A 14,118-nucleotide genomic window follows, 5' to 3' on the forward strand; every position below is an offset into this window, starting at 1 on the left:
ACGTAGCAAGACACTGGATCAGTAGAAAAGCGACAGCTGGAGAAGAATACTTAAAGAGACGCGAGTCTAAATAGGTACGAGCAAGGCGTCTAAGAGACAAGAATAAACGGTTGATCGGGTCTCATTATAATTTGAAGAGATATCAATGGAATGAATCAAGACAGCAAAATGTACAGATTCGTTAACCTTCAAATAATGAGTATGAATGATTAGAAACGTTACAGAATCTTCATGAAACAGTTACGATTGCCAAACATAACGTTTCATTAATATCATTAATTGCTCATTATGACTCAATTATGAGAAGAGACGTTGTACTTAGAAATAACTATAAAAGAGGGAAAAATGACATTTGTATGGACACGTTCTGACTATTATTGGAATATACTTATTTACTTTGCTTTATTCCGATTGCTCTACTATTTCTCGTTCTAATTTTTTCTTTTTCATTACAAAGATATTCTTTTATTTGGTTATCAGAAGCACGAGTACTTCTAAAGTAAATTTTGACCGAGATTCCTATTTTCTGGTTAAACAATAACGCATGTTCTTTATTATTCCATTAAACCCTTAGTTTTCTCAAACAATCCGTTTTTTGCTTACATATTTGATCCAAATCTCGCATTTATCTATTTTTGTAGTTAGAGGCGAATCTACATAAAATATTTAATTTGGCGAAAAGATTATGGATTTACGTGCACAGTAAAAACGGTCTAAATCCGCCCTGTTCAAAGCAACCGCACGGAGGAATTGGATTCACATGAATTTTGTTGAATTCATTAAAACATTTTGTTTGTTGCTAATTATTCTTAGTCATATTATTCTTTCATTGGATTGGAGAGCAACTATCATACTTTAATTTCTTTATGTCGATAAAAATTTCATAATTCAGAGACATGAAGTCAACTTTGAACTTTTTTTCCTTTGTAGATATAATAGTGTTGTCCCAAAGCTAGAATAATTTTAGTGGCCAGAAAGAGCTCAATATTCCCTACGCAAGTAGCATTGAAGCAAATATCTATCATTCAAAAGCATGAATGAACAAGAGACCACTCTTTTACTAAGGTCCATAGAAAGCTTTTCCCCTTTAGAAGAAAACAATTCTCTTAAAAATTCGGCAAAGCATAAAAAAAAGAGAAAAATAATGGCTTTCCTTTAGGGCGGATCTAGCGAAGGAGTTACAGTTTCATTCGAACTCAGTAACTTTGGCTTAAACTTTAGATATATGTTAAAAAATTTCTTAAACAAGTAATAATAATAGATTTTGAATCCAGTAAATTAAACGAAATATAATAGAATTCTGAAATCACACTCATAAAGTTTAAATTCTAGATCTGTCCTACCGTAGTAGCGATCCACTAGTCTCAAATCATTAATTTGTATTCTATACCATAAATAGATTAATTCATGATTATAAAGTCTTTCATTTTGTGTGATAACAGGTGCAAACTTAGATAAAATATGTTTTTCAAATATTTAAACTATATATATATATATATATATATATATATATATATATATATATATATATATATATATATATATATATATATATATGGTTATATATATATGCACTCACTCCGGAGCTCTTCATCTGCACTTGTATCAAATTAAAACATGGAAAAAGAAGGAAAATTTAAAAAAAAATATAAAGAAGGAGAGGAAGATAAGAGATTTCTTTATTTGTCACCACATGGGAAGATAATTGTGCAAGGGTCCTACTTCTCAACTATTGAGTCTTGGGAAGTGACCTTTTATTTTATGCAACATCAAATCAAATGGAAAATTATTGAGGCGTAGTGAGATGGTTGAAATTCCCTCTTAATTACATATGTTTGTATTTTAAAATGGAATATTTTTTTTTCCGATATGGAGAATTTTATCCTCTTAAACTTTTTTACTTATGCAAATTTAAATTATTCGGTCAGTAAATTTTAAATACCAAATAGTTAAAGTAAAATTAAAGAGAAAAGGCTTTATGGCTTCTAGTTTAATTTGTTTTTATCTACAATCATGGTGTGGGGGTAAAAATGCACTTCCTACGTCGATTATGGATGTCGAATCTTTTAAACATGGCCTACATAAGTGAAATCTTCTTTTCCTTTTTACCTTTTAACCCAATGAATTATTGTTTGTTACTCCCTCCGGTCCAAAATAAGTGATTTTTTGGCTTTTTTCTTGTGGTCCAAAATAAGTAATTTTTCCAGATTTCAAGAATGAATTAATTATTTTTTTCTACATTATCCATGGAGTAAATAGTGTTGAAATATGTGTTAGAAGTGTTTACGTGAGATAGTAAAGGTTAATATGGTCAATTCCATTGCTAATTAATGCTAAAAGATGAATTTCTTAATCTGTGTGAAAACACCCAAAAAATCACTTATTTTGGACCGAAGGGAGTAGTACTTTATTGGTACCATCTTCACATGTTTTCAAGGTAGTACCAAAATTTTAGTTTAGTACCGAGTTATTAGTACTGCTGATTCATGTGATTAAGTGAAAGTGTACTTCATTAGTTAGTGGAATTCATAACAAGAGTAAATTTTCAAGTCACAATATCATTTCTCCTCGTTTCTTAAAAAAAGAGTAATTGTGAAATGCTTTGACGTTGGATTATGTGTATAAAAATACATATATAAATAAAGTTTGATATAAATTTCAAAATTATTATCTTAATTTAGAATCCATAACGTCTTAATTTTGGATTTACCGATAAAAAGATTGATATTTGAAGACTTTAAGCTTTTAGGTTACTTCATTTTGGTCGCGGCTCAGCTAAAAGTAGTAGTTAAATGAGGAAGTATAAAGGAGATATGTTGGTAGTTGCTACCCTTCTCTTAGGCAAAAGGTAGTTTGGCCTTGGGAGGGGAGGGGAATAAAAGTGACGTGCGCAGAAATTTTCGCAAACGGTGTTAATATTTGAAAAGGTAAGCAAATGAATTAATTACTGTAATGGCAAGCGATGCCGTTTTTTATATTTATATCCAATATTTTAGTTTTATTTATTATTTATACATACAGAATACGAAAAAATTCGACGAAGCGGTGTCACGTGAAACTGTTTCAAGCAAGGTGCCTACGCTCCTGGGAATATAGACGTGGGGTTGTGCATTTCTTTGTATTTTAGATTGAGAAAGAGATAGAATAAAGAGAGATAACAATGTTCTTTTTTTCTTTTAGAAAGGGAGGGAGGATTTTGAGCTAAATTACAAGGAATTGAAAGGCGAAAAAAAAGGAGAGGAAATTATATATGCAATATACCTTCTTCTTTCTCATTTCTAGTTTGTTAGGTGCCATATGGCCCATAAGCACATGACGGGAAGCAAGAAGGTAACTATTGGTCCATTAATTGGAAAGGGGAAGAACTAAAATATTGTGGAGAAGGCAAAAAATATAAACTATAGTCTAGAGATAAGGGGGTTGTTTTTCTTTAAAAAAGTGAAGCAATATGTACAAAAAATGTAGAACTAGAGATAAAGGGGGTTGTTTGGTTGCTATTGTATATAGACCTTAGAGGACTAAAAGTTGAGAAGAAGAGGCCAGAATACATAATAACAAGAGTGTTAGGACAAGCTTAAAAGAGAAAAAGAATAAAACAAAAGAACTGCGCCCACCGTGGGGCTCGAACCCACGACCACAAGGTTAAGAGCCTTGCGCTCTACCAACTGAGCTAGACGGGCCTTGTTTTCTTAGAATATTCAACATATTATACTAATGTGCAGTTTATACTAAAGACACATTATGAATAGTAGAAAAAGTTACATATAAGTGGCTTTATGCCCATCATTGATGGTAAAACCACCGGTCAATCTTTCAAGTTGATATATATGAGTTAGGATAAGTGGCTTTATGCCCATCATTTTTCCATTTATTATACATAGGAGTAGGGAATAGCGAAAATATATTTTACATTGATTCATTGAAGGTCTTGACATCTTTCTTAAGAGTTCCTTTAAAGCCTTACAATTTGTTCTTAAAAGGGAAACAAGGAGGGAATTACAAGATGAAAATCATACTCTCACCAACAAGGTAAAATTTTAGGCAACTAACCAACTTAACTACTAAGATTCACCTAGCTTAATGTCCATAGGCTCCTCTTCTCCTCTGTATTTTATGTAACAGGACCCAAAAATCCAATTTGGGCTCGCAAGCCTGAGGCAGAACTTCTTGGAATCGGTTCAAATTCTCCTAGTAACATATAGTAATCCTTTAATTAGAAAATATTAGAAAATTTGGCCATACAGTACATGTGTCAATTCTTTAGAAGAGCAGAAAATTAACCCTGCTGGCTTTGTTAGGAGAAGCTTTTTCCAGCTTCTTATAGTACAAAAAAAATACTGGGTATGTTGTTGTCGTCGTTATTATTATAGTACAAAAAGTCCCAACAATATTCTACATCCCCAAGCTTTACTGCCTAATCTACCAAAATCTGTACAGTCTCAGAATTTTGTGAACAAATATGTGCTCAAGATTCCATTTGCATAGAAAAACACGTGATCCTTTGATAGGCTGCGAGCAGAAAGGAAAGAGTTTACTGACCACATAACAATTCATTCTTGAGTATAGCGCGTCACACTTTGTGCCCATGTGGCCATGTCTCGAAACGATCATAGTCTGACTGCTCGTCTAATATAATATCAATGAGTAGATCTCACCTCTCCTTCCCGTACCACAGCCAAAAATTATGGGCTATAATTCTAGAGCATTAAGTTGACCAAGCAATGTCCGATGTATCAAATGAAAATCAGCTCTTCTATAAGATCATTTAATATGAGATCCTCGAGCTCCAGTCCAACACACACAGCATTAAACTGAAGGTTCATCCAAGTGTCATCTTTTGCTAGATCACGACTCACAGCATCATCGATTGGTTGATCAATCTTCATTTCAGATTCGAGACACGAGTTTATATCAGTCCAAACCTCCCCAAGAACATGGTAACCAACAGGCATTGTTTGGATAAAAGAACGACATGTTAACGACTTTGGCCAGTAGGAACATGATCTCTCATAAATTTGTAACAAGACCTCATTGATTAAATCAAACAAAAGCAGTTGATCACATGACATATCAGCACAAATTTCCAATTCCTCAAATACTGAAGGATTCACTGGATGGTCAGTAGAATGCCATTTTCCTAGAAACTGATCATTTCCACTGAAGCCAGATAGTTCTAGTACATCTTTTACATAATTGAATTCAGGTTTATATCTCTTATCAACCTGAATTTGCAAATGAAATTTGTTGATTTCACTAGCTGAAATTCCCTTTTTATCGGTAGTCACTGTATCCTCTTCTGCACCTGTAGAATATTAGTAGTAAATATTATCCTGTTTGTTAGCCAAAGCAGTGTAAACTATACATTGATGGCTTAAAAAAATGGAAAATATAGAGAAGATGTAGAGATTGTTCCGGAAATGATACCTTTAGATGCCGAGAGCCTAGCTGGGCTAGTAGCATTCTGAAAAATAATATCAGGAAGAGGAAGAGGAATTGATTTATCTAATTTTGAATTAAGAGATGAAGTGACTCCAATAATATTTTCAACCGAGGAAGAGTTCTCGTCTGTCTTTAAGCCACCAAAATCATCAAACGTCTCGTTGACATCAAGAAAAATTGTACTCTTGGAATCCGAATAGTAACCTTTTTCAGTTTGGTTTTCTGAACCTAAAGGGATATTGAGGGACTTCTGTTCGTTGGACTTGGTACTTCCGACACTTAAGTTGTTGCTCGATGCAGCTCTAGCTAGTTTATATGATGAGTAACCGGGTTCAGGAGAGTCCTCAAGTTTGAAAGAAGAGTAATACCTGAGATCAGGCATAGAAAGAATCCTCTCTAGGCTGCCTATAGGGCTACTACTTCTAGCTGGTGAAGGTGATCGAGATGCTCTAAAACTCGACCTATCAAAACCGTCCTGTTTTCCTTCCCTATAGAAGCAGGAGTCAAGTAATTGATTATATCTGTCCAATGATTCATTGACAGATGATGTTCTCCTAAAGTATTTCATTTCACTCTTGCTAAACGGAGAACTGCAATGAGTACAAGTACTCCCCGGGAAGTATTTCACATGTCTATCTGTAGTTTTCTCCTCAACTGTATTGTTTCCCTTTTTGGATGATCCACGACCGTGTGGAACCTTATGAAGGACAGCATCCATAATAATTCGCCTGTCTTTTCTACTCTCCTTAAGTGCATGCCTTATTTTTCTTCGTAGATTCTTAAAACGATTGATGATGAGTTTACTCTCGTGATGTTTCTTTTCTGCTCGAGGTGAACGTGGAGAGACGTTAAATGATTCAAGTCTCGTCTGCACATGTTTTCCAACATCATCATCGTCGCTACTCAAATCCGTTGATGTCACTGAATGGCTATTCAACTGTTCTGCAAAACCGGACTCATTTTCCCCTTTTGCATAATAGTCACATTCCAGCTTGTTCTTATGATTCCTCGACCTGACAGCTCTTCTTCCCCGTGAGCCACATGAAGGAAATGAAACCGACTTGATAAAGTCAAACCTTGATTTGGATGCCTGAGTACTATGTAGCTGCAGTGAAGATAAGTCCTTTCTCATGTTTTCTGATTCAATAGGCTCGAGTGTCTTTTTTGTCGGAGGGTCTAATAGACTGGCAACAGAATAATTCTCCTTCTCCAAAGTATTGTCAACTAAGGGAATTTCATGAGAAGACTGTAGCTCAGCAAGATCTAGATGATGAATAGAATTAATTCGTTCGAGCTGTATAGGACACGATGAACTTCTGCGATGCCTACCCTTTTTCTTAGTTGTTTCTTCTGTAATCAAAGATCTTATCCGAGATAACATTGAACTTTTGGACACTTGACCCGGTGCTGTAGTTTTCGCTACAATCTGAAATGTTATGGTTGATGACATAGTCAGCTAGTGCACAAATATGTACATAATGTAGCAAGAAGTTAGAAAAGAAGACAACAGCAGAAAAATACAAAAGCTCTTAGCAAATTCACACTCATACTATCTTGTAAACTTACAGAGGAATTCTCCAATTTGCCTTCTACTCTTTCTTGCATATCACCAGAATCAGTAGTTGTTGCATTATCCCCTGCATCTTCAAAAGAGAAAATAGTTAATACCATCCTATTTTCCCTAACTTTCAATCTCAATACATGCCAGGAACTTCGTTTGGTTCGAAAATAAGTTATACATGGATTATAATGCAGGATTACTAATGCAGAGATTATTTCTTGTTGGGCATTTGGTTCATTGCACAAAAGTTGATATCGTTTTTAAACTAATACACAATGAGTTTACAATTATACCCTTGGATGCTTCACTTTTATAGGCTTCTAGAAAAAAAGACAAGGATAGTGTTGTCCTTTAATGCTTTATCCATGTATAAGTTATACATAAATTAGTTATTCTATGTTGATAGTGGTATAAAGTTATACCAAAATTGATGTATAACTTTATACAAGGATTAACCATACATGAATAGAAAAGTAAACCAAACATTATATGACTATTAGTACAACTTTATTTGAAATATGATATTGAGAAATCGTAATCTTCAGTGAAATATATTTCAATATAATATTCAGACTTGGAAGCAAGATCTTCACCCGACCTAACCATTAAGAATCCTACTGCGCAAGGAACATGAACATCGTCGTGGAGAGCAGCCTCTGTATCGACAATAAATGGGCTCCTTTTTTTTCTTCTTAATTGCACTTTGTAACATGGTTATTTCTTGCTATACATCAAACCAAACGACCCCTAATAGTTATTCAATCCAACATTAAACCTATAGTAATTGTACACAAACCAACTGTCCTTTTTCAATGAAATGGTTTAGTAATAAAGACAATAAACTAAGCATCTAACATGACATGCTTAAGAGATTAAAAAGGGCAGCCTGGTGTACTAAGTTCCTGCTATGCACGGAGTCTGGGGAAGGGCTGGACCACAAGGGTCTATTGTACGCAGCCTTACCCTGCATTTCTGCAAGAGGCTGTTTCCACGGCTCGAACCCGTACTGGTTACGCCAAGGTTCCCGTCTTAAGAGATTAATTAACATAATGTAGCAGGGAAAAGTACTCTCTTATGCAAAAACTAATTTGTTTTCGATTTCTTTATTTTTTTTCTCACCAGCAATCTGCTTTCCACAGCTCTGCCTTTTGTGTGGGAGGTGTTTCCTGACTTGTTGCCATCGGTTGTGATTCAAATTGTGAAGTATTCCCCACATGCATCCCTTAGGATTTTCTGGACTAATACTAGGATCTTGATGTTTCAAGCTCTTTCCCATATAGTAAAATCTTGTTAATTTACTACTTAATCAAATTAAAATCTTCCTGCTTCCAATACCTGCACCATATATAAGAAGCCAATTTAGCCAAAACCAATAGATCAACCAAACGAAAAAATGGCAGTTCGGTGCATAAAGCATTACGCATTTATCCAGCGTTCGGAGAAGGGCCGCACCCCAAGGGTGTGATGTAGACAACCTACCGTAATGCAAGTTTTAATGACTGCTTCCACGGCTTGAACTCGTGACCTATAGACCACACGAAGAGAACTTTATCGCAGGGTCCGGAGAAGGGCCGCACTCCAAGGGTGTGATGTAAACCGCCTATCCTAATGCAAGTTTTAATAGCTGCTTCCTCGGCTCGAACCTGTGACCTAAAGGCCACACGGAGACAACTTTAGCTCAGAGTCCGGAGAAGGGTCACACTCCAAGGGTGTGATGTAGACAGCCTACCCTAATGCAAGTATTAGTGGCTGCTTCCACGGCTCGAACACGTAGGTCACCCGGAGATAACTTTACTATTGCTCCAAAGTTCCCCTTCTAAGAAATGAAACTAAATAACAATTCAAAATAGATCTTTATTATGAAAAGAAATTCCCCATCTCAAATATGAATTCATGATGCATCAATGTAAAAACTTAGAAAGAAAAAGAGAAGTGGCAAAAGGAAAAGAAATAAATAGCAGCAAATAGTGAATTGCCTTTGTTAAAATCAAAGATATATATTCAAGGTAAAATCACATGAGATTCATTCAAACACTTTCCTTTACACGAAACCCCCATACCATACAAATACATAGAGCAAGATCTATAAAATGAATTGCATCTTTAAATTTCCCAATTCATATTTAGGGTAACATGGCATCAAATTTTGATCAAACTTTTCCCATTTCATAAAACTCCCATACAATTATCATATAGTAAGATCTGTAATTTGAGTTTCAACTCTAAATTTCATCGTATGGATATCTCAACAAAATGCATCAAAATGGTAGGCGAGCCTACATTGTAGGCAGAGGGGTCACCGGCACCCGAAAAATTCGACAAAAACTTCATGTATATATACTTGTTAATTTTTTCAAAAAATAGTCAAATATTAACAAATGCCCCCGTACCAATCTCTATGAGTAGTGATAAATTAATATTGAATATAATGGTGCCCCCGTGACTATCGAATTTTGGATCCGCCTCTGGTATCTTTACTGGAGACCTCCCATTTGAGCTCGGGAATGGAGAAATTCCTGAAAGGAAGCACTTTTCTCTTAACTAGTTCTACGCAGCACGAATCCAGATTAGTCGAGCTGGTGGATTTCAGATACCAGATGATTAAACAAAAAAAACGTTTGACGTCCATGCAATAAAGATAAAAACTGAAAAGGTGTTTAAAATTTTAGAAGCATGTAAAAATATTAATTAAATGGTGTACTTACGACTTTTAGATTCTGGATTCGTCTGTGACATTTATTAAAGGAAATTCTAATTGTAACATAATTATCGTCATAATACCTTAGTATATTATGTAGAGGGAATATGGAGCTTCACAGACATGGTAAAAGGTTGAAATTTGCAGAGGAAAAAAAAGAGAAAGAGAAAAAGTGAAGGAGGAAGAAGAAATGGATGGAACAGAAATGGGAGATAAAAGAATTTTCTTTCTTTACTTTTGGCGCCATTTATCTGCCAACCGTTTTCCGTTTCTTTCTCAAGTCTCTCTTTCTTTATATATATCTTTTCATGTGAGCATTTCTTACTTTTCTAATTGTTTTGCTAGACTTATATATATCGCTTCAATGCTTCTTTTTCAACTTTGTTCTAGTTCTTTCATTTATTCTTTTTAAAGTAATTAGTCTAAGGATTCGTGCATCACGTGTGTAATTTATCTCGATAAATATAAAAAAATAATTTTAAAACGCGAATAATATTTCACAATGCGTGTGTACATATGTCAATGAGCATACAATTAAAGGTATATTATTAAATAATGTATCTTAGTTTAAAAAAAATTAAAAAATACGAGTTCTTAATAATTAATGTTGATTGTATTTACATATATCAGTAGAGGCAAAAATTCTGCCATATAGAAATTTTCATACATATAATGTGTTATAGGAGAAAATTTTAAAATAAAATATTAATATAAAAATTTCAAACAACACATATATTTAACTCAGATATTATTCAACCCATAACTTTTTTCTCGCGTCTCACGAAAATGCCAATTTTATCAAATTCATAATCAATTTGAATATTAAGAGATACAGTCCATCACTAATTTGTCAAAATTTTAAGTGAACACAACTCTAATTGAGTTCAAATATCACTATAAGCTAACACCTAAATATTAGTACAATAAAAATAAGATAGTCTCAATTATTTTTCTTGCCTAATAATTATACCAAGATTTTTAAATACGCCCTTTTATTAATTGTAATTAATGAACTATCTTGTACCAAGATTTTTAAATACGCCCTTTTATTAGATAAATTGTCATATTCAAATATTTGACCTTTGATCAAACTTATCTTTCTATAAAGTTTTCTCTAAAACAATTAAATTTCCATCAAGTATCTCTTCATAATCCAGAAAAAAGTGTTCTTCTTTTTTCTTTCAAAAAATGAAGATTCTCGTTGGTTATTAATTAATATTAGAATGAACTTTAAAATGCTAGCACTAATGATAGTATCATCTAAAATGACATTTAAACAACCTTGATTATAGAAGGTATGAGATTGCATAAAGTGTTCGTAATATGTAGCGGAGGACAATAACAATTCTAGATAATTTTTTTCGTGTTTAAAATTTATTTATATATCAAATCGGATCTAAGACGTACATGACAATAACAATCCTAGGTGAAGAGAGTCTCGTTTGAAAATTTCTTCGGTAGCACGAAGACTCTCCGCATATCCACACTGAGACCAATTTTTGCTATCAACTCTTTGATCATGGAATCCGCGAACAAATTGAATGAAAAACTTAAACTGAAATTTTTCTCAAAAACATCGACATAGTTGTAGACAATAAAATCCGTGAAGAAAATAATCGAGACCGAAAAATATTGCAACAATCGTAATATTATATTTTAAATAATTTGAGTGTTACAATCTCTATGATTACTCTGATTCTTCTTTCCAATAGTAAATAAATTCAAGTACCTTTGAGCTTGATCTTGAATCTATATTTGTTGCCGTGAACGATGATCTAAATTCAACTAGCATGAACTTTGATTTGAACTTGTACTCCTTGAACCTTAATTTGTTCTTCGTTCATGAGCTTGAACTTGATTTCTTGAACTTGAACTTAATTGCTTGAAGCTTGAAACATGTAGAGAAATTTGCGCGATTGATCCACGATCTCTCTCTTGCTTCTTGTTATAACTTCTGTTGTCCTTTCTGAATTATGAAGACCCCTATTTATAGTTGTGGAAGAGAAGAGTTGTGATGAGAACAAACTCTCTCGGACCAATCAAATGGAAGCGTGATAAGGCCGCATTTGATTGGCCATAACATGTCACTTGCACATGTATCGCAATTTCACTAGCCATTTACTTTGAGTTGGCATGCCTAGTCATTTTGACACGTAGCATGATCCTAATGGCTCTTTCGTTTGACTTGGCGTGCCATGCCATTTGACACGTGGCACAAAACTGGGCATCCAAGAAGATGACATTGGGCTCATCACTTGTGGCCCAAGTGAATGGGTTAGCCCAATAAATTTGGATTTACTTATTTAATCCATATATATTGGACAAATATAATCAATCCAATCATTAGGTCCATAATATTTATTTAGAATAACATATATTTAAAGTATAGTCCAAAATATTTTATTGAATTTAAATTCAATAAAGTTTGCATGCCTATAAATGTATCACGACCCAAAACTCTAACCTGTCGTGATGGCGCCTATCGATGGTACTAGGCAAGACGATTTTTATTTCAAGATACTTCGATATTTCATAAAAGTTAAACCAAAAACGTTTTCATAACATAGTTTTCCATAAAAATAGGAGTTAAACTCAAAATACAAAGAGGAAAGATAGCCCCAAACATGGGGGTGTCACCAAGTCATGAGCATCTAGGCAACCAGTCTAAGAAACAGTGTCTACAAGAGTCTGTGTCTAAATGTCAATACAGAAAAGAAAGATAGCAAAGACGGAGAGACAAGGACTGCCAACGCCGGCAGCTACCTCGTAAATGTTCGATACTCGACCACGCACGTGCTCAACGTCCTTTGTGATCGGACACAGCTAGATCTGCACATGAAGTGAATGGTGTAGCGTGAGTACAACCAACTCAATAAGTAATAGAAACAAATAAAGAATTGAGAAGCAGCGACGAGCTATACAAATACAGTTCATTTCAGTAATATCAACAATGAAAGTAGACTTGGGTAAATTCCGCCAATATAAGTCAAGTCAGCTGCATATTTGCTAAGTTCAGGTAGACCAGATATAATATTTCCCAGAAGTTCAGAACAGTAACATAAATCAGCTAAGTGTAGCGACAAAGCGAGACAAATACAACCTCTCAGGGTAACAGTCACTCAAGCTCTCAATAAACTCGGCTCTCAGACCTCAATACACACACTCAATAGGTATCTGCGCACACTGGGGTGTAGAAACTCCGGAGGGGCTCCTTCAGCCCAAGCGCTATATCGCTGCGGCGTGCAGCCCGATCCAATCTTGTTGCGACGTGCAACCCGATCCACAATCCATAAATAGCCATAAGGCCCGTTGCGGCATGCAACCCAATCCATATACATTCAGCCCTCAGGCTCTTTGCGACGTGCAACCCGATCCATATACTCTCACATAGCTCACGCTCGACACTCAGGCCCTATCTCAGTCACTAACCTCTCCAGCCTCTCAGCTCGCAGAAACAATACAATTCAGCCCAAACAGAAATAATAATAAGTACTAACAAGAAACAAGAGGGAATGGAGGTATGACACACACGTAAGACTGTGACTGAGTGCAACACAACAATTAGCAGTCAATTCAACAAGTACACGACCGCTGCGGGTCCCAACAGTGATACCATATCGCCTAAGCATGGTTTCTAACATGAATAGTAGTCTATTTCTAGAAAACAAGGGAAACATATAATCAACAATAGGCTATTCGACTTTATAGTCTCACGGGGCGGACCAAGTCACAATCCCCCACGGTGCACGCCCACACGCCCGTTACCTAGCATGTGCGTCACCTTCAAATACTCACATCATACCAAATTCCGGAGTTTCATACCCTCAGAACCAGATTTAAGACTATTAATTACCTCAAACTGCGCAAAAATCTTACTCTGAAATGCCTTTGCCCCTCGAATCAGTCTCCAAATGCCCCGAATCTAGCCACAAGCAGTACGAGAAAATTAATATAGGCTACAGGAATCAATTCCATAAGAAATACATGAAATTCTAAACCAAAATCCGAAATAGGCTCAACCTGGCCCCCCGGGCCCACGTCTCAAAATTTTACAAAAGTCACTAAATCCGAAAGCCCATCTACTCACGAGTCTATCCATACTAAATTTATCAAAATCCGACACCATTTGGTCATCCAAATCCCCAAAGTTCACTCTCCAATTCTCAAGCCCTAAACCCCCAAATTTCACTTCAAAATCTCACCAATTAGGTGCAAAATCAGTGGGGAAACACCATTATCGATGATAAATAGACACAAGGAGCTTACCTCAGTAATCACTTCAAAATCCTCCTAAAAATCCTCCAAAATTCGAGTCCAAACTATGAAAATGGTGAAAAATCTCGATGTCCCGTATTTATATATTCTGCCCAGGCCTTTCGCACCTGCGGCCTAATTTTCGCACCTGCGGAACCGCTCCTCG

General features: G+C 35.3%; 1 protein-coding gene and 1 non-coding gene across 3 annotated transcripts; both read right to left on the reverse strand.

Moving 5' to 3' along the window:
• Positions 3,608-3,680, reverse strand: TRNAK-CUU. The gene has a single exon. It is a non-coding gene; the product is annotated as a tRNA-Lys (tRNA).
• Positions 3,892-9,960, reverse strand: LOC109229490 (protein TRM32-like). 2 transcript variants are annotated; one of them, XM_019394949.1, is made up of 5 exons: positions 8,480-9,960; positions 8,120-8,335; positions 7,006-7,076; positions 5,425-6,865; positions 3,892-5,302 (listed from the first exon to the last, which is right to left on the reverse strand). In XM_019394949.1, the coding sequence occupies exons 2-5, from the start codon at positions 8,274-8,276 to the stop codon at positions 4,734-4,736; spliced, it is 2,238 nt and encodes a 745-aa protein (XP_019250494.1). In that variant the 5' UTR covers positions 8,277-8,335; positions 8,480-9,960; the 3' UTR covers positions 3,892-4,733. The 2 variants fall into 2 exon arrangements, with proteins under 2 accessions (XP_019250494.1, XP_019250493.1); XM_019394948.1 differs by having other exon boundaries at positions 7,006-7,082.

Source organism: Nicotiana attenuata, chromosome 7, assembly GCF_001879085.1.
Source record: "Nicotiana attenuata strain UT chromosome 7, NIATTr2, whole genome shotgun sequence".
Classification (NCBI taxonomy): domain Eukaryota; kingdom Viridiplantae; phylum Streptophyta; class Magnoliopsida; order Solanales; family Solanaceae; genus Nicotiana; species Nicotiana attenuata.